General features: G+C 42.4%; 2 protein-coding genes across 2 annotated transcripts; both read right to left on the bottom strand.

Moving 5' to 3' along the window:
- Positions 1 to 218: 218 nt before the first annotated feature.
- LOC306744476 (terminal nucleotidyltransferase 4A-like) lies at positions 219 to 7,996 on the bottom strand (the record flags this gene model as incomplete). Its single annotated transcript, XM_079227125.1, has 12 exons — positions 219 to 656; positions 1,156 to 1,293; positions 1,442 to 1,626; positions 2,485 to 2,588; positions 2,693 to 2,819; positions 3,280 to 3,493; positions 3,711 to 3,839; positions 3,915 to 4,022; positions 4,235 to 4,355; positions 4,947 to 4,993; positions 6,679 to 6,802; positions 7,266 to 7,996. 12 exons carry the CDS (start codon positions 7,994 to 7,996, stop codon positions 219 to 221), a joined length of 2,466 nt encoding a protein of 821 aa, XP_079083251.1.
- Positions 7,997 to 9,406: 1,410 nt separating this feature from the next.
- Positions 9,407 to 19,579, bottom strand: ice1 (KIAA0947-like (H. sapiens); the record flags this gene model as incomplete). The annotated part of the gene is made up of 20 exons (XM_079227368.1): positions 9,407 to 10,136; positions 10,965 to 11,063; positions 11,165 to 11,265; positions 11,446 to 11,636; positions 11,895 to 12,055; positions 12,219 to 12,381; positions 12,659 to 15,169; positions 15,801 to 16,120; positions 16,236 to 16,319; positions 16,441 to 16,497; positions 16,737 to 16,773; positions 16,875 to 16,948; positions 17,233 to 17,255; positions 17,300 to 17,376; positions 17,463 to 17,545; positions 17,669 to 17,706; positions 17,792 to 17,868; positions 17,976 to 18,087; positions 19,227 to 19,285; positions 19,490 to 19,579. 20 exons carry the CDS (start codon positions 19,577 to 19,579, stop codon positions 9,922 to 9,924), a joined length of 4,572 nt encoding a protein of 1,523 aa, XP_079083494.1. The 3' UTR covers positions 9,407 to 9,921.
- Positions 19,580 to 20,395: the final 816 nt, after the last annotated feature.

Here is a 20,395-nt window from a genome sequence, read left to right as displayed (position 1 = left end):
TTCCGGCCTTCCTTCACCTGCAGGAGCCTCGCAGCAGCACAAGAGCCGAGATCAATCATCCGACACCTTTCAGTCGACTTGTGAGTTCCAGGACAAAGTAGGTGTGTGTTTGAGAGCCTCCGACAACAAAACAAAAACCGCTTCACAGCTCCTCGACTCATGACGGGTCCAGTGAGGCCGTTAAAAAAAAAAAAAACATTGCCAGTCATATACGTCGTTCACCTGCTCTGGTTCAGAGCGGGAAGAGTGTCCCTCTTCCTGCGCCGCCAGGTGGTACGGTTGTACTGCTGCTGGCTCCTGAACCCCGGCGCCGTGTTCTGGCCCTGGGGAACAAACCGCCGTTGGGGACTGAAGTTACAGTGAGAGGCGTCCGGACATCGGAGGCCTCCGCCTTGGTTGTGCTTTAAGCCGACTTTGTGCGGCTCGAGCGAGCCGTGGGAACTGGAGCGCATGGAGTACGTGTGGTGGCCTCCCATCTGAGGGTGGTGGAGCTGGTGGGGCGGGCTGGGCAGGGGGCTCGTGGAGGTGGGGTGCTGGGAGATGTGGGCAGCTTGCGTCATGTGACGATGCACGACGCCGATCGTGGGATTCTCGTGGTAGAACTGGCAATCGGCGAGAGAGGACATGGTAAGGGTTTCTGGGAGGGGCATCTGGACCTAAACATTCAAAAGAAGTACAACATGCAGTGACAATGCTAAGAGCAAGTTTTTCTGATGTACAATAATAACAGGGTTCATACACATTTTGACCAATGGATTTCCATGACCAAACATGTTGTGTTTGTGTAAACATTAAAAAGTGAGTAAATGTAGTATTTAAACTAACAATGAGAACACAAAGCATACAGTAAACCTTAAATGACTCAAATGAATGAGACAATAGTTTGATTAAAAGAATAAACATTTATATAGATGCCTGTATGTATGTCTGCTTATATTTTGAGAGTCTTTCTTTAAAAGCATATTAACTATTTCAAAACATGAAAATATGAATATAACACATTTCCATGATTTTTTTCAAAGACTTTTCCAGGCCTGGAAATAACCCATTTTAAAATTCCATGACTTTTCCAGGTTTTCCATGACTGTAAGAAGCCTGTAATATGTTTTACATTGTTTAAATCGAAGCAGGGGGCAACAAAGACATGACACCAACCTGCGGCGTGGTGTGGATGAAGCCTGCAGGATGAGTGGCCCTCAGGTCAGTAGCCATCTGCAGCACTGAGTGGACCGAGGCCAGGGTCAGGGGGTGGAGCTGGATAGCAGCATTACTGCTCGGAGGAGAATCTGACTCCTGGAAGAAGACGACGTTTTAAAAAGTTGCACAGCCACACACGAGAAAACTGATGGGAGTTGCTATAATCACGTCAATATGATAAAGAGTAGTTGTGAACCACTGATCTAGTAAATATTTCAATAGACAAAACATCCTTTGGCCTTACTATGTCGCTTCCAGAGGAGGAGGAGAGCGAGCACGCGGAGGATGACGACGAGCGGTGTTGAGGGCTGGGGAGGAAGACTGGAGAGGGCGAGGGGGAGTCAGCACTGAGGGGCGAGGAAGCGTCTCTCTGATCCTCCATAGAAACCAGCCTCAGCCGGGACAGGTCCCGCTCACAGGTCTCTACATCTAGGACCAAACAGAACAGTCAGATTCACTCGTCTGGTGCAGAACAAACAACTGAACGCTTGAGGTGGTGGTTATATATTTATTATGTCACTTCCGGAGGAAAAAAAATAAGGATTTTACGGCGGCAGATATTTGATACCATAATATTTAACAAGCTACTTTACTAAAGCAATCTCATAATTCCCCTGTATAAAGGCCATGTTTATATTATTATACCATGTATATATTATATTCTTCTGATTAATAGGTTAAAACTGTTGCATTTAAATCTGATTAATCATTGTACAAGTTTACCTACACTTCACACACTTAGCACTCCCCTAATGTTTGTTTTATTTACACCTCACACACATACTTTGCACTTCTACTGTTTACGTTTGATTGCCTAAATTAATACTGTTTTTTTTTCCCTTTCACCCAGCGCTCTCGCTTGCTTTATATATATATATATATATATATATATATATATATAGAGCTGGGGTGAAAAAACAAAAATAATATTAAAATAAGATATAAAAACAAGGGATGAGAGAGATAGAGATATATACACATACATACATACATACACATTTCATCCCTGTTGTTTTTATATCTTATTTTTGTCTGTAAATTGCTGCTACGTCGACACCAAATTTCCCCTCGGGGATTAATAAAGTATATATTCATTCATTTATTCTGACAAATTGACAGCATGTGATCAATTATGACTAACAATGCTTATAAATCAAAAACAGAATTAAAATGCAACAATGTATACATTTTTCCCCTCCCTCTTTTTGATGAGCCCACACAGACAGCGGTGTGCAAGCCCCTAAATGTCACAAAGTAGATGCGATACCAAGGTTCCCAAAAGGTTACCGTGGTTCTCCATCTTGGCGTGCTGCTTGGCGCCCCACTTCTTAATGGTCCAGTCCCTGTAGGCCAACACCTCCGGGCTGACTTTGATGATGCGTCCTAAAGTACTGCAACACAGATGGGAGGCGTGGTCCATAATGCCATCAGAACCAGTGCTCAGAGCATGCAAAAAAAAAGTTAAATAAATGATGTAATGAACGGAGACACCAACCTGTCGTAGTCTTTGTTGGGGTAAGCGCGAGCGAGAGGAGACACTCCATGACTCAGCACCATGTAGGCAAAGTCAAACACCTGCTTGACTTGCAAAACGCCATACGAACTCCTGCCAACATCGTTTCCTGTGACAATAAAAAAGAAAACATATGGCGATTACTTTGGAGAATACAATATATGGACAACAATCTGTTTAAACGCCAGTGAAACGTAAAAACAGCACGAGTCAGCTCGGCACAAGAGATCCTATCCTCTTCCAAGGCAGGGCCTGTCAGTCAAATCAAGATTAATCGGGTGTCATTTTACTCAAATGTAACATTACTTGACACAATGAGTCTCCAACCAGAACTCAAACAGCCTCATCTGCTTCTTTTCTCCACTTCGTTTAGTCTTCAGTTCATTGAACAATAGTTATTTGCCCTTTTAAAACCACCATCTGTCATCTTCCCCCCCTATGTAAATGCACTAATGCTAAACGATAAATGTTTGCTACGTCATTGACGTCACAGCCATAACCTTTACATGGATGTGCATCTCAAATCATGCCCCTCGCCATTAAGTCATCAGGTCAAATCCCAAGCTGACCTGGCTGTATTGGGTCTTCTATGCAGAGCATGGATGGCCTGTTCTCACTCCCTATGGCTTTGAGCGTTTCCTCCTTGGACAGGTAAGCGCCTCCATTCTTCACCCGGATGCCGGTCTTCATGTAGTTGAAGTCGCGGCCGTACAGCTCAAAGAACTCGATCAGCAGGATGCCCAGGTTGATGTTGGAGCGCCGCGTGTCGATGCGAGGGTGCAACTGATGAGCGGAAAACAAGCGCCACTCGTTACCGACGGATCAAGTCTGATGCATCACGCGCACACAGAAAAGCTACCAGTACGAAATAATGACATTTCAGCACCACATATAATTACTTTTGCTAGTTTCATCAGTTGATTTGACAAACAAAATTGTAATAATAGACAAATGGTAGTGTTTTAAATAATCCACAGAGCATTTTTTGTCGATGTCGCACCTGCAAGAAGCTGATAGCCATTAGAATAAGGCTGTAAGAGCTGATCCCTCCAGTGAAGACTTCATTCAGATCCCTCTGCAGCAGGAACTGCTTCAGGACGAAGATCAGAGGAGGCAGAACCGTGTACTTCTACGAGAGAGAAAGACGGACCATGAGACACACACACACACACACACTGAACAGGTCAAGTGTTAAAAGCTTTACCTTCAGATAGCTTTTGATGAACTGGGCTGCTTTAACAGCCGTCTCCACATTGAAGCTGATGTCCACTTTCACCTCCGTTTCATGGTCCGTAAGCTTGATGATTGGCACCTGGGGAGAGGTCAAAGAGTCAATTGGAATCAATCAAAAAAAAGGTAGGGGACCCAAATCAACTTTTCATGATTCATAGTTAGCTACTTGACACAAGCTCCTGTGTTAAGGCATTACTTAGGACCAAACATTAGCTTTCAACCCGCCTGTGTGGGTTCTAAAAGTTAAAAAAATATATTAATGCAAGTAAAAAGACTCTCCTGGTGACTTACAGTAGCTTTGTCGAGGACCTTGATGGGATATGGCCCGGCCACGTTGCGTTTCCTCAGGGCCTGCTCCAGTTCCTGCAGTGGGGGATGGTCCCAGTTTCCAAACACCACCAGGTCAATGTCACTGAGAACAGAAACAAAGTACTTTGTACCTTAACGAGTGTATTCCTTACAGGGTTTCATGAACGCAGTGACTCAAAGGTCACGGAAAGCACAACATGAACAGCCTAGTTTTACGTTGTGTCATTATGTCAGGCTTTTGAGGAAAGGCTGTGCAATCACAAGCGAACAAAAGATTTTTTTTTTTTTTTTTTTTTTTAAAAAGGCACCGACTATGTACTTTCAATAATTAATATAGGAAAACAATGTTTAGGAAATAGTTTCTTGATGTGTACATCGCAAAGACATGGTCCTCATTCATAATCAAAATTGTTGATCATGGAGTTTACCTCCAAATGAATGAGTCTTAAGTGAATAAACTGGGCCTTTTTACACCCCAATTTAAATGACTGCTGATTAAAATGTTAAAATATTAACTTCCTGCTCATTTGCACAACTAATGTGAAATCAATGTTTCCCAGTATTGCTCAGCTCTATACCACAGCTGTGAGGAACACACTTTATACAAAAAAAAATCTGAATTTCCAGCAATGTGGTTGTATTTTTAGGAGCAAACTTGCATTTTAAATGTGACGATTCAAAACTGGGTCAATACCTTGACGGAAGATAAAGTCCTGTGCTGAAGCTGCCAAATATCTCCACCTGCAGGGTACAAGACAAATAAACACAAGCCTGATTTGAGTCCTAAAACATTATGGTGACCATTACCAACTTAGTACATAGTCAATAGTTTGACCATTGTGTGCGTTGGCAGGTTAGCTATACAGCTCAATGCACGTGTACTGCCTGGTGTTTGTGCTTCCTCATGCCAAAGCAAAGCGGTTAGGAGAGAATAAAACACATTTTAATACAATCGATCCATAATAATACTATTAAAAGTTCTACAATTCCTCACTTATAAGCAGTAAGCGAATAGTTTGAGTAGATGTCTATGGACTTTCTAAATATCAGTAACTTCAGAAATAGTAGATTAAATACTGCATGTGGCTGCAAGAGGCAACACATGTCATACTGAAAATGGACTTTGTCATGGTCAACAACCCACTTTCTATTTAGGGACCAAAGCCCACGACAAACATTACACATTTGTAGAACCGCTGCTTGGAAAAGTAACACAAATTGGTCTTTAGAGAAAAGTGTGCTATGATTAGCGCAAAATGTTTATCATTTTAAACAAACAAAAAAAAGGCATTTCTTACAAAGTAAACTCCGTCTAACATTCTGTTGGCAACATACAATGGAAAATAATTCACTAATGTTACTTTAAGTGACGTGAAGAATGAGAACGTCTGGTTGGCTGTGTTTAGAGGTGCAGTGTAAACTCGGCTGTGGCCAAAGAGGAAACATTTAAACCACCAGACACAATAATCAGGATTTAAAAACAAGCTTTAAAAACCTGGAAATCAAAAGACAAAATGTTAAATGGCGACTCCAGAAATTTTTAAAGCATTGTTATATTTGAAATGGATTTATAAACTATGATCCTTGGCTATTTTAATGTGTTGACAGAAGGGAGAACAATTTACCCCCCCAAAAAAGTTACCATTTTAAAAATCAGGTACATCTGTTTGAAATAAATCAATACAATGGCCCTCGAATGAGTTCCATTCTTGGTCTGATTAGACAGGTGTGGGAAAAGTCCCTATTTATACTTAATATGTTTAGGTTTACTCTGCAACTTTGCTTGCTGCTGCAACAAACAAATTTCCCCCTGGGGATGAATAAAGTATACATATATCTATTCAACAGCAATATTCTGTCTCCCTCTCAACAGAAAGCAGTCCACTACTAATACAGCACCTCCAAGAGTTAAGTCAATCATCTATTTCAGTGGTTTTAAACCACTGTGCTGTGAGAGATCGCCATGTGTGCCGTGGGAAAATGTCCAATTTCACTTAGCCTGCAATATAGTGGCTGGCCTAGTAAGGAAATACTCTTCCATGCCAGTAGGTAGCGCAATAATTATCTACCCTATATGCTGTATTAGGCTACTATGTGACATTTTGTAACTTTAAAAAAATGTTATTGTAGAAAATGTGCAGCGTCTCAAAAAAGGTTGGAAACCACTGATCTATTTTACTGTTGCTATAAAGAACTCGTGAATTTAAGCACCATGAATGCAACTTTGGTGAAGGAGGTTTAGAGCTCAAGACTTGATGCAGCATTTTGTTAATCAGAAGAAGAAGAAAGATTAGACACAGCTCACATAATCCACTAGAAGAAGAAGAGTAATCTCAAGACAGGCCTCAGTCCTACCTACTGTGCAGCCCAGAGGAGCGTACGGCTCCCACAGCTTGAGCTACTGTCCCAAGCCCAGCGACACTCACCCGCGCTGTGGGCCACATGTCCTTGATGACGCTTTCTATTCTGTTCACGACCGCTCTCCTCATGGCCTCCTCCTCTGGGCGCGGCGACATGAAGTTGAAAAAGTCCACGATTTCTTCATGGAGACTGTAAAAGACGGGACACCTGGGGTCATGGACTGAGTACATAGTTGCTGGATGCATGAGAGATAAATGAATAAAGCAGCATGGACTAGGCCTGGGCCTACTGCTGGTAACACACAGGGAAATGAATCATTGATTTGGGCCTCAAATACATCCATGCACACAGTAACTTAAGTTGACTTATTTAGCAAACTACTTAGATTGGTAGGGGAAAAAGAAGAAGTCAAGTAGATGGGTCAATTACAGCCGTAGTTTCAGGTATGTAGTCACAATTATGTTGTACAACATACAGAGAATAACTGAATATTTGTCATGCATATTCAACATTTGGCCTTGCAACATATGGATGACAAATATTCACAGTGAGCATTAAACCACTGCTCATTTAGTTGGGTGACCTGGTGGAAGAACCCCAAAAAGTCCCATTGAACACCCCTGTTTAAAAGCACCATCTTCTATACTCTCACCCATTAATGCCAGGGCTGTACCGCCTGGACTTCCACAGGCTACAGGAGGAGTCTCCGTGGTGGCCATTGCAGCCGGGGGACAGCAGCGGGTTGAGGCCGTGGAACGTGTTGGCTCTGCTCAGGTGCCTCCTGCGGCCGGACGACTGGGACTGGGAGTGGTGGTGGGACTGGTGGTGCTTGCTGGTCCCATGCTGGTGGGCTTTCGTCCCGGCGGGGGTGTGGCCGCCGGGCTGTTGCATGCTGCGACAGTGTTGCTGAGCGGCGTGGAGCGGCGGCGGCGGCGGCGGAGGAAGAGGAGGACACTGCCGCTGCTGCCTGAGGTTGCTCTCGTTCAGCTCGTGCTCGCCGTAGTGGAGGAACCGGCTGGCCTCCTCTGCGACGTTCAAATTATCGATTTGCAGCGAGGAGCCCGAGGGCGAGGAGCTCTCGGCCTCCGAGTCCAGCGAGGAGGAGGACGGCGACAGCGAGCCTTTCCTCCGGACATTCACCCTCTCGCCGCCGCCGTCTCGCTTCGACAGTTTCCCAAACACACACCCCGGCGCCGACGCAACATTTTTGCAATACTCGCCGTTGGACTCCGTTGAGTTTTGCGCCGCAAAGTTGCGGTGGAGGTGGTTGTCGGTGCCCGGGTGGTTGGCTCTGAATCCCTGAGAGGTCTCCCAAATGTGCATCCACAGGGAATTGGCAGGTCCCTTCTGCTCCGGCTGGATCCAAGCGGTCCTGGGATCCATTTGGACTTGGAGTTGAGAGTCGAGGAATCTCCTTCGCGGGGAAAATGGGAGAGCAATTGGAGCAAATTGAAGACTTTGCGCGCAAGAAAACGAGTTGATCCTACCGCGTTGATTTACTTGTCATCGTTGCAATGCTTCATGTCCTGAAACTGATTCGTTTTTTTTATTTTTTTCAACTCCACTCCCAATGTAAACCAGCCAATATGGCGCACCCAGCAGCACGGATCAGCGTCTACGCATGTGTGAGGGATTTAAATCTTTTGAACACACCCCTCGAGACAGAGAGGTGCGTAAAGTCCCCATATTTAGGCCAAACAAACCGGAAGCTAAACTATTTTTTTTTTTTTAAAAGAACATATCACACGTCCCGCACACACACCAAAGACACGATTCCAAATGAGTACAAATATAATTATATTTTGTATAATATATTATTGCTTTTTTTTAAATTCATCATCATATGAGTTTGGAAGCCCATTTCCACAAATAACATAAAACAATTATAATTATGACTTTCTATTTCATAATTTCGACTTTCTATCTCGTAATTTCGTCTTTTTATCTCATAATTATGACTTTTGGGCTTCTATGTTATGAGGCCCGTTAAAAAAAATTAAATAATTAAGAAGCATTTCAAAATGATACTTTTCCCCCTCTGCAATATCAATAACATGTATTAATCATCTATTTATTTGATTGATGATATGTTTTTGAAAGGAAGTGCAACTCTCCCAGTTTGAAGATGTATTTAAGCGTCTTTGGGTAATTAAAAAAGCGCTTTATAAGATTTAAAGTATTATTATTATTATTTTTTATTCTTGTTTTCTATTATTATTTTTAAAGCTATAATAATGTCCTTTCCATGTCTTTTAACATTTCAATAACATATCAAAATACATGTTTTCTTGACATTTTTTGTCTTTGTTTTTAAGTCTTATGTCTATTTCCGTGAAGGTACATCGACAGTAATAAAAAAAGTCAAATTCCTTGTATGTCCACACACTTACTTGGCCACACACTTACTTGGCGCTGTTTCTTAATACTTCAAAGTGTACGGCTCTAATGTGGGGTTGAGCTTTTATTTTGAAGGATGGCTGGCCCCGGAAATTGTTGCTCTTAAGTGATTCAACACTTTTCACAAACCAGACCGGGCTGGATGGCTAAAACGTGATAGTTGAAGTAATTGGGCTGGATCCTTATTTGCTGCCTTTATCACCAATTTCCTATGTGAATGTTACTGCTCTGGTTACAAGGGGAAAAGGTATAAACAGACTCCTCATCCCCTTATAACCAGTTTCATGGCTTTAGCATGTATTGCAGTGAGACAGGTGAGAAGATAATGCACCAACACAGACACCATTTCTTTCAATATTTAGAAATTTTTATTTGAAAAAGTTAAATAACCTCTGAAATGTTAAGCTGTACAAAGCATTTACTGTATGAATGAAAAATAAGATTGCCACAAACAGCAATACCTCGTATTTACAAACACACAAATGAAGAAACATATACAACAGCGCCACGATTAAACCGGAACACATGGGCCGACATATTTTACAGTACTTTAGAACATTACCTGAGAACAGCAGGGAGTCGTGCCAGTACCTTTATTACACGGTGTGGACAGCTAAAATGTCTCCAACAATAAAAGAAGTCGAACAAATTTGCTACAAAAGTACATTTAAATAATGTATTATTATAAAGTAGAAGTGCACGTAACAAAAAAACAAAACTAAAACGTTTGACTGTCTGAAACCGTCTTCTGCACATTTCAACTCCAGACTTAATGAACCTCCAGGCACTGTGTATAAAACTCATTTGTAATGTTCCCAAACAGTAAACAGCTCTGTCATTGGCTGCAAGTCGGTAAGTTAAAATAGTTTATTTCGCCCGTCTTTGATATCGGAACAGACTCGCATGCATGTTCATGTGGATGAGTGCGGCGAGTGCGTCTTTCTCAGCTCGTAACCTTGTCTGCAGACCGAAGCTAACTGGGTAATGCAGCTGGTGACTGCAGGAGGGACGCTCCCAGACGTTTCTCCCCTCCATTCCGCCATGGCTTCCAGGGCTTGGTTGGGGTTGCAGGGAGACAGGTCGTAGATGCAGTAGATGGCGGCTAACTGGACCTCCCATGGCACACCTGGGGGGACATGATGCGATTAGACTCCTTAAGGAAATACATCTGCTGGATGTCAGAGCATGAATATATATGAATATATATATATATATATATATATATATATATATATATATATACATATATTTATTTATTTTTATTATAAATTATATATATATATATATATATATTATTTATAACAAAAAACAAACAAACAAAAAATATATATATTATTTATAACAAACAAAAAATATATATATATATATATATATATATATATATATATATATATTAAAAAAATATATTTTATATATATATATATATATATATATATATATATATATATATATATATATATATATTGTTTTTAATATATTAAAAAATATATATATTACATATATATTATATTAAGTCTTTTTTAATATATATATATCTATATTTTAAATCTTTCTATATATATATATATTTATCTAAAGAAAACAATATATATATATTTTAAGTCTTTTTTAATATATATATATATTTTTTTAAATCTCTATATGTATATAAAAAAAAATAATATATATATATATATATATATATATATATATATATATATATACATATATATATATATATATATATATATATATATATATTTTTTTTTTTTTTTTTATTTAAATTTTTCAACAATTTAATATGTATATACAAAATAAATATAAACACTTGAATATACTAGAAAATGCCAGGTTGAGAAATAAATACTGGAATTTGCTTAAATACACAGGTAAGTAGTTGTGTGCATGGAAAAGATAATCTGATCTGCATTCCAAATATCTAACGATAAAGCAAGGAATTTCTCATATTTCATACCTTCAGCCTGTCCATGTCTTCCGAACGAGTTCATGACGTTGGCGACCGTTTCCACCGAGGAAACACACCTCTCTTTGAGTCCCAGGCGACAGAGGTATCCTATTAAAAAGAACAAAAAGATAGTTAAATCATTGACGGCCCCTTGGTGATCTTTAAATTACACATCTTTTCAGGTTGATTAAATGATCAAAACAACTGACCTATGAGCCGCAGGATGGTGGCGACGCTCATATCAGAGACGGGGACTTGTTGCCCTCTGGGCTGGGACACCCAAGTGTTCATCAATGGCCACAACTCCTTGCTGTCAAGGCAAACAGAACAGATCAACACAGGAGACAGACACAGATACACATGCTTTCAAAAAGAAGTCATTTCTCTAACCAAGCTTCACAAAGATTACTTACAGAAGAGTCTGTTTGGAAGAATTCAAAATTACATCACGAGGCACCGCAGCTTCAAGTTAGAAAAAAAAATAGCATACCCCAATATGTTCTCGTAGGTCCACTTCCACTTCTTGTGTGAACAAAGGAGTTGCAGCGTGAAGATATTCTGCCACGCCTCAGTACCGACGTCATGCCCGTAGCGATGGTGTGTCGTGAAGGACAGGCTCGACCCGGACCGGATATCCGAGAGTGTTCTGGAGATCAGCGTGTCAATGTCACAGGGAGGACTCTGCAGCAAGATGGAGACAAATCATTTAGAAGGAGTCCTCTGAAAGCGTTTGAGGGGGGGTGCAAATGGGAAAGAACTCTGAACTACAGTCACACAGGTAAAAAATCAAACCGTATCCATATATATAGCAGAATAATGACCGCAAAGTGTCTAAAATTCTCCAATAGGAGACTGAAGATGTAACTCAAAACAAGCTAAAGTCGAGTACAGAAACACAGCATGACAAAATGAAGAGCCCCATCTCTACAAATCCTTCACCTTCTCCCAGTCAAGGAACGCTGAAAGGCAGCTGCGGACGCTTTCTTGTGCCTTCAGCTTGGTGACGGTGTGTATGGCCTGGCACAGAGAGCTACTGTGTGAGAGAACATTGGGCCATGTCGTCACCATGAACAACACCAGCGTAGCAGAGTCTGGGAATTCTGCAGTAGGGCACACAATGAGAAAGCAAAAGAAAGCATCAACCAAATGTACGCTGAGGTGAAAAAATAAAGACGGTCTTCACAGTGGAGCGAAAAGACTTAACTTGTATCGAGAGTGTGTGTGTGTGTGTGTGTGTGTGTGTGTGAGGCCCAAACTGCTCACCTTCAGTGAGAAGGCTGTAGGCCAGGATGTGAGCCTTCTCCCAGTCTCTCTTCTGTCGACAGATGCCCGTGTACACTCTGCAGAGGGCCTGCATGTAGTTTCTGCTTAGATCTCTTTTCTCCGCTTTCAGCTTTTTCAGGATGGGCAACATCATATAATCTGCCTCAAGCTGAAAAGAGTAAAACACAAAACATGCACAGTTCATTTCACGTGGACACAGACTTGTTTCGTACATATACTCTTTTCCTTCCAAAATTACTGTGTATATGCAGTTTTTTTTTGCTAAAAGTAGTCGACATGTGCCCCCAAAAAAGATAATTTCTCTAAAGAACATACCGTTACTTATACTGGAAAAGCAATGCAAAGCAACCAGAGGTTCAGCCGATGAACGTCAAGAGTCAAAGTTCCAAAACACAAGCCCAGTAAACCACTGCACTCACCGAGCCGATGCGGCAAATCTCAGAGATAACCTCCTTCTCCTCGTCTCTCAGGACGGGCTTTTTGGGCAGGTTGCCGACATACAGGTGGCTCTGGATCACGGGCAGCAGATCGAACGCCTGGCTTTCAATCTGCTTGAAATATTTCTCTATAAGGTTTTGCTCAGCAGGCTCTGCGACCTTCGTTGCCGGAGGAGGGGTCGTCTCGTCTTTGAGCGGCGTGGCGCTCGGAGTGTGGGGCGAGGTGGTCTCCTCGCCGCTGTTTGAGGAGGCGGAGGAAGCCGCCTGCTTGCGACTGACGGTGGGCGAGCAGTTATCTAGCCGGAGACATTTGCTGCTTTTAGGTTGAGGCAGATACGGGGCCGGCCTCTTCGCTCCTCTCGTCTCCGTCTTGGTGAAGGCCGTCGAAGTGGAGTTGAAGCAAGACACCTGGCTGTCGGTCGACGTCGGGGACGTCCCGCTCTCCGACGGACAGATGCCGAGACCGACGTTGCCCCTGAGGATGCTCAGGGTCCGGCCGTGGGCCGAGAGCTCGGGGTACATGGTGTCCAGGATCCTCATGGAGTTTTCCTGCGATGGACTGGAGGACGACGACGGGGAAGAATTCATTGCCGTCAACGGCAGGCGACCCGGGACGGGCACGGCGTGTTTCGGAGTGGCGGAGCCGAACTGGAGCGGCGACGACGGGACTCCGTTCGGACGGAGTGGACTGTTTAAAGACGAGGAACTCAGGCGCTGGCTTGTGGGGGTCAGGTGGGCTTGGACAGAAGTGGTCGGCGAAGCCAGTCGATCCATGGGCGAGGGAAAGGAGAGCTTCCCAATAGCCTGCCTCGGATTGATTGATTTGCCCGCCTTCGGAGGCGTGGTCAGGGGGGTTAAGAGACGAGGAAGAGGGGGGCCCATTTCAGAGCGAACTTGGCCGATGCACTCTGATGGCCGAGCTGCGCTTGAACGTGCCACGGGGCTCGGTTTCCCCGCTCTAATCACACGAGGGCTCTGTCTTCCAGGCACTTTTATGCACGACTCCAAACATTCACTCTGTCCATTCGTGGCAGCGGCGACGCTCCTTAATGAGGTGGTGGACCTGACAGAGCGCAGGTTATATTTCGCCACTTTATGGTCCCTTGCGTCTACGCCGTTCTGAAGCAGCTCTTTTCCGACGGCCTTTTCGATGACAAGGTCTTCCTCCAAAGCCTGCAGTTCCAAAGAGGGCAACAGACATGTAGGACTCAGCTGCCTGCATGCCGAGTGTATGTTTTCTTTCAGAGATTCGTAGTTGACGGTCTCTGGGGAGTCGGAGAGGGGAGGCCCGCCGTCTGCTAGCGTTTCGCTGTTCAATGTCTCCGCGTCGACGTCCTTTTTTGACGGAGTTTCAACATTCGCTTGAGCAGATTCACAGTCGGCATGGGGCTCAGCATCCTCCATCTTCAACAGCGGAACCTCGCTGGGAGACGGAGGACCGTTATCACCACTTGACGCTGAGGGAGAAGCTGCTACGCCGACCACTCTAACGGCTCGTGCTTTCTTACCAACTTCCCCCGCAAGAGGTTCTGAGGATGCATCACCATGTCCATTTGAGGCTCTAACAATGCCGTCGCCGCTGCTTGACAAACAGAGGCTATCGTCTGGTACCTCCGTGTCCTTGTTCAGACAGATTTCGCTCTCCTGGGGTTCAACGACGGTGGCACCTGGACCGTCCTGTCCTCTGGGACTGCCACAATAGTCCTGAAGACTTTCCCCCACTCCTGAACCGTTCTCTGTATTTGTAGCCTCCGTGTCCGTCACAGAGTCCGTGAACGTTGAGGAAGAAACTAACGGCACATTTCCCGTTTCTTCAGGGAGTGCAGTTGCATCGCTCCTTCTGGGGGACCCTCCACCATCGGGAGTGACTGCTTCAGCACCAGTAACATCGCTGGGGCTTGCCTCAACTTCCATCTCCGTAATCGTCTCCGACCGATCCTCCTTTGGCTCTTCGGGAGAATTTTCCCTTTGAGATGTGCTCTCGCTACTGAGACTTAACCTGCAGGGCAGATCTTGACTTTCCAAAAGTGTAATGTCTGCAGAGGAGGAGGAAGAAGACGATGCCGACACCAGCTGCACAGTTGCCGGGTCCTGCTCAATCGGCATGTGTTCTTCAAGATGCAGTTCCTCCCCAGCTGTGCCACTTGTGTCCTTCATTTCCGTAACGGCGCTCAACTCATTTTGTGCCGAGCCTTCGGAGTCATTTTCATTGGGAACGTGTTCCACTGCCGGTGCTGTGACCTCTGGTGCTGTGACCTCTGGTGCTGTGACCTCTGGTGCTGTGACCTCTGGTGTTGTGACCTCTGGTGCTGTGACCTCTGCTAAGTCCACTGTCTCCTGCGTTGGCGGTGCGGAAGAGTTCGGACCGTTGCTCGTCACTGATGGGGTGATGAGGAGGGACTCTTCTCGGGCGTGAAGAACACCGCCATCAGAGGTCTTGGGAGGGTTTTCCTTTTCGCAATCATTTGTCTCCATAGATTCCATCTCTGTGTCCTACAAGACGACAGAAAGGAAGAAAAAGAACATGAATGTAATTTGTCATAAGATACAACCATACATGGCACGTTGAGAGGCACCAGGCTGATCAGAAGTGCTTAAAAGACCACTTTGGAATTATATTTAACTTAAATAGATAAATGTCTTCAAAAATATGTGAGCAATTATTTTTAGATTAAAAATGCCGATGTTAGAAAATAAAAAATGAATTAAACCATCCTCAATACCAATGTCTTTTTTAAGACTTCTGACAATACCAATTAAGTCCTTATTTTAATATTAATAAATTAAATGCCTTTTAGATCCCCAGAAACCAGGTCCATCTTCTGTGACTGCAGAAGTGAGATTGCTCATTAATTGTAGTTGTACTAACGATTCTTGCATTGTGAATGAATTATATAAAGAGACTGCAACACAGCACCTTGCACGAACCACCATTCATCTATATATCATAAATATGAAGCCCGTCTTTGCGCACAACTAGTATTACCCGGGGACCCCACGTCTGCTTCACAAAAATTATCACATGGTTGGTAATTTGCGGACACTTTCAGGTAATACTATTCCCGTGCAACGCTTTTGTCGGAAACAATCAAAGCATGTGCATGTAATATTTATGATTTCTTACCGAATCTGGCAGAGGCGATATGCAGGGGAGCATTGGTTTGAACAATGCCAGTATCTCCCCAACAGATTCGGCGGAGCTGTCCAGGTCAGCGGACGACTCCTCGGTTTTACTTTCCTTGGACAACCGCGTGCTCTCTTTGGGAGTGTCCGTTTCCTTCCGCCCATTCAGAAAGGGTTTTAACTGTGTAAAAGTGCCACTTGTTTGCGTGGGGTAACGGGGAGATTCACGAGGCTTGTGGGGAGCAGATGGCAAAGCGCCACTCGGATGAGGGCGTGGCCTGTTCTGCGGAGAGAAGGGTGGAGCTGGTTTGGACCCGGACTCTGAAATCACAATAACCAACAAAAATGTAAGTATTAAGAATTCAAAGTGAAGACACGTCTTGAGTAAAGCTAGTAATAACACACAGATGTACACGACAGCCTCGTGGTGCCTCACCAGATACGGGCATCAAGTTGGCAGAGAGCTGCTGCTTAGGTTCCACACATGCCCACAAGTTCTGAAGCAGCATCTGGAACTTTTCTGAAAAAAATTAACACAGACACAAACAATGACGCGCTGCAGAAGTGAAAATGACAGCTATCTGCATGTGATAGGCTCCTTAAGTTAATGTCATGAATAATAGGTGAAGCTGATTGGATACCTTTGTCAACTTTAGGCTCCTCAGGTGCGCGCGCTTGAGTCGATGTGCTCTTATATTCTGTCGAGAGAAAATACAGATATTTAAATATAATTTTAAGTCAGAAAAATTGCTGCTGTTTTATAGATTAAAAAAAAAAAATCCTTCTACAGAAGCGCTTTTGAAACATCATTTTAAACATGTGTTCAATTGGGCTATTTATTTTATTTAGTTTACTGCGAAGCTAACCTTTTGACATTTGACCACAGCAAAAAATAAAAAAAACTGGAACACTGTATTTGTAAACGTTCCTCATTTACCTTTATTCCTTTCTCTTTCCAGTTTCATCAGTCTCACCTGCAAATGTATTGAAAGCATACACAAAAGAAAGGTCATTTCAACATTATTTAAGAAATACTTCCACCAAATTGACATCTATAAAAAGGTCATTACTGCACCTGAAGGTCATCGATATGTATCAACAGCAGATTATTTTCTTTGGTCAGGTGGTTAATTTTATGATTCACAAAATCTGAAACACAGACCAGAAACATCAGAGCTCACACAAACGCAGATTCAAGACGTGCTGTCGTGTGAACTCCAACGTTCAATACAAACCTTCAAGCAGCCTAACTTTATTTTCAATGTTGTTCTTTCTGTTGAGGGAAAAAAAACATGGGAACTTTTAGCATAGTTTTGTTTTATAAATTACTTTTTTTCTCAAAAGCATGATGAAAATAATAAACAATTAATCATGAATAATCATAACATAAAAGTCCATCAAAGTGTCATATCTATCTAACTGTCATATCACACAAAAAGACACAGAGTGATGATGTCTAATAGAAGAAACCACATCTGCAAAGCGAGTGCACGCTCTTACATGATTGTTGTCTTGGCGTTCTCTTCTATCAATTCATCGACCCGGTCTGCTTGTGCTTGAGATTTCCTCAAAGACGTCTGAAAAGATGTGAAAATATAAATGAAGTTTATAGGTTCCCATTCGTCGTCACTTATGAGATTCAAATTACACTTTTTTAGTTTACCTGCGTTTCCAGCAAATTGTTTTCTACACTGGCCTTTTCCCTCTTCAGCTGTGCGTTTTCAAGAGACTGTGATTCTGACAGTTCTGAGATTTTGAAAGAAAATTAAGCGAAAAAACAAACAAACCCTTTCACATATTTGAATACATTAATAATTTACAAATTATAGTATGGTTTAAAGTTAGAGCATGTGAATGAATGCCAAGTACCTTCCAAATCCTTGAGCTGGTCTTCAAGCTTAACATTCCTGAGGGGTGAGAAAATGATAGTTCACATTGTACCAACACAAAGATAACACCGTTATAATATGATATAATATATTTATCTCTTACTCTGTCATTGTCTTGCTGTTTTGCTGCTTCAATTTGTCCATCTCTTCCGACATCCTCCTGTAGGTCTCAAGAGCGCTCTATCAAAAAATAAACACAGCGTGAATACTGGATCAGTATCAGCATGGCAGCAGGAACAATTAGAGGGAACATCCTTTAAATGGGACTCGACTAAGAAAGGACGTACCTTCTTTTCCTCCAGTTCAGCTTGGACAGATTCGTAATCCGCCGTCTTCTTCTCCAGCATCAGTAGTCTGCTCTGCAGCTCCTCCAGCTGCTGCTGAAGCCGGATCGCGTCGCTGCAGAAAACACGTTCACAACAGGAATGAATCCTTCAGAAACTACACAGGGAGATCAGAGTTACATCATTCTGAGATTCTTTAAGTAACTTAGCACAACTTTTTTTCCCTCCTGACACCTTAGTTACTTCGAGCCACAATTTAGCATCATACATTACATGAATGAATGAATGAATGAATATATACTTTATTAATCCCCAAAGGGAAATTTGGTGTCGAGTAGCAGCCATTTACACAGAAAATAAGATAAGATATAAAAACAACAGGGATGAAAGAGATATAAGATATACGCAATAATAATACTAATACAAATAAAGAAAAAGATAAAAATAAAAATAGCTGGATGAAAGAAAAAAGAACAGTATTAATGTAGGAATTAAATTAACTTAAACAGTAGAAGTGCAATTATGTTTGTGTATATTAATTGTGTGAGGTGTAAATAAAAACAACAAACAATAACAAACAATAGGAGAGTGCAAAAATGCAAATAATGCATAATCATTTAGCTGACGCTTTTATCCAAAGCGACTTACAATAAGTGCATTCAGCCACGAGTACAAACTCAGAACAACAAGAATCAAGAAAGTACAATTTCTTCAAGAAAGCCAAACTACTAAGTGCTATTAGTAAATGTCATTTAAGTGCTACTAAAGTGCTACTATCTTTATTCAAGTTAGAGGTTAGTCGGAAAAGATGTGCGGCGGAAGATGTAGAGAAAAAAAGCAGTTACTAGTGATACAATAGTGATATTGACTGATTATGTTATATTAACAATAAATACAAACGCAAGGTTAAAAAGTTAAAACTTTGTGGTTATCTACCCAATTGATTTTCAGTGTTTTACTTCGACACATTCAAATAGGTTTAGTCAGCTAGCTTAACTAGTTCACCTTGATAACACATAATGGTCCGTTAAAATTCATAATTAGTAAGCACATCTTTTTAAAAAAATGAATAATTAAACTAGTTAGCACCTGATACCCGCAGGTACGTTGTCGGGGTGCATCTCCTGAAGACTGCCCGGTGTGTTAACGCTAGTGTCCAGCTCAGTAAAGGTCAAGTCATCCGGCAACAAGCTAACGGTAACGATGTTAACGATGAGACAATCACCATGGCAACTACAAGTCATCACTACTCACTCTGTCACCGTTATCTTCTGTTTCAGCGCCAGAAATGACGTCACATACTCGGCCAGGCTCTGTAATGAGAGACGGGAAGAAGCAAAACCAAAACAAATAGGGACATTGTATTATCACCAACAACGTTTACTCGAGCTGATAAGATTACAACAGCGACACATTGATTCAGATGCACGTCACAACAGTCGTAGCCTGTTTACGTCCAGTCTATAAAGACGAAACGGAACTTTTTGACTGACTTTTCTGTAGAAAGATGATCTGACCTGATGCAGGACGGGGCAGTTTTGACAGTTTCCAACCATCGTGTCCGCGGCCATTGTTGCCGTTTTGGACTGGTTGTCCCCCGGCATCATGATAAGACGGATCACACCGGCGTTGTGTTATATTCTATGAATAGACGACCATGGTGAAAACAAATCCCAGACAGGTTCAAAATAAACTTCACATTTTCGTGTATCCCACGTTGACCAAGGACCCGAGCTAGGTCCTCACGGGGGAAGCTTTGCGAAATGCCGGTTTACCTAAATTATATATTTCTTAAAAAGTTGTACTCGCTTTTACGTTCTGGATTGGATTCAATTAAATATGACTAACAAAGGCTTTCAGTTGAGTACTTTTTTTTTGTCGACGGAAATAGGATGTTTCCGGACATTCGGATTTTGATTCAGGCAGTTTGTTAAGGCACCTATGCTGTAACCGCGTGTGGCGGCCAGTAGGGGCGCTGTAACTGTCTAGTTTACACTGACGTTACTCAACGTAGTGTACTGTTCGATAGGCTATTTCATCTTCTTCAGACAATACCACATAGAGTCGACAATGAAGCTTTGCGTTAATTCAACTCATGTACCTTAGTACGGCAATGCATGACATCTATGGATTACATCAAACAGAATAATGATACGTAATGGTACGTTTGCAAATGTGATATTGTATTTCTAATTGACGTTCGAAATTCGGAATGGTCCCTGGTGGTCTAGTGGTTAGGATTCGGCGCTCTCACCGCCGCGGCCCGGGTTCGATTCCCGGTCAGGGAACTACGTTTTGACACATTGGTAAGAGACCCTATCCCATTCTAAACTTAAAGTTATATCAACTAAAGCTACCTCTAGACTTAGACTAGACTGTACACATATACTTCACAAGAATACACAGCCCTCACAGTTATGCTG

This window comes from Taurulus bubalis (assembly GCF_910589615.1).
Source record: "Taurulus bubalis genome assembly, chromosome: 12".
NCBI classification, from domain to species: Eukaryota; Metazoa; Chordata; class Actinopteri; order Perciformes; family Cottidae; genus Taurulus; species Taurulus bubalis.
The sequence above is the reverse complement of the archived record's forward strand: the minus strand, read 5'-3'. Positions and strand labels throughout refer to the sequence as shown.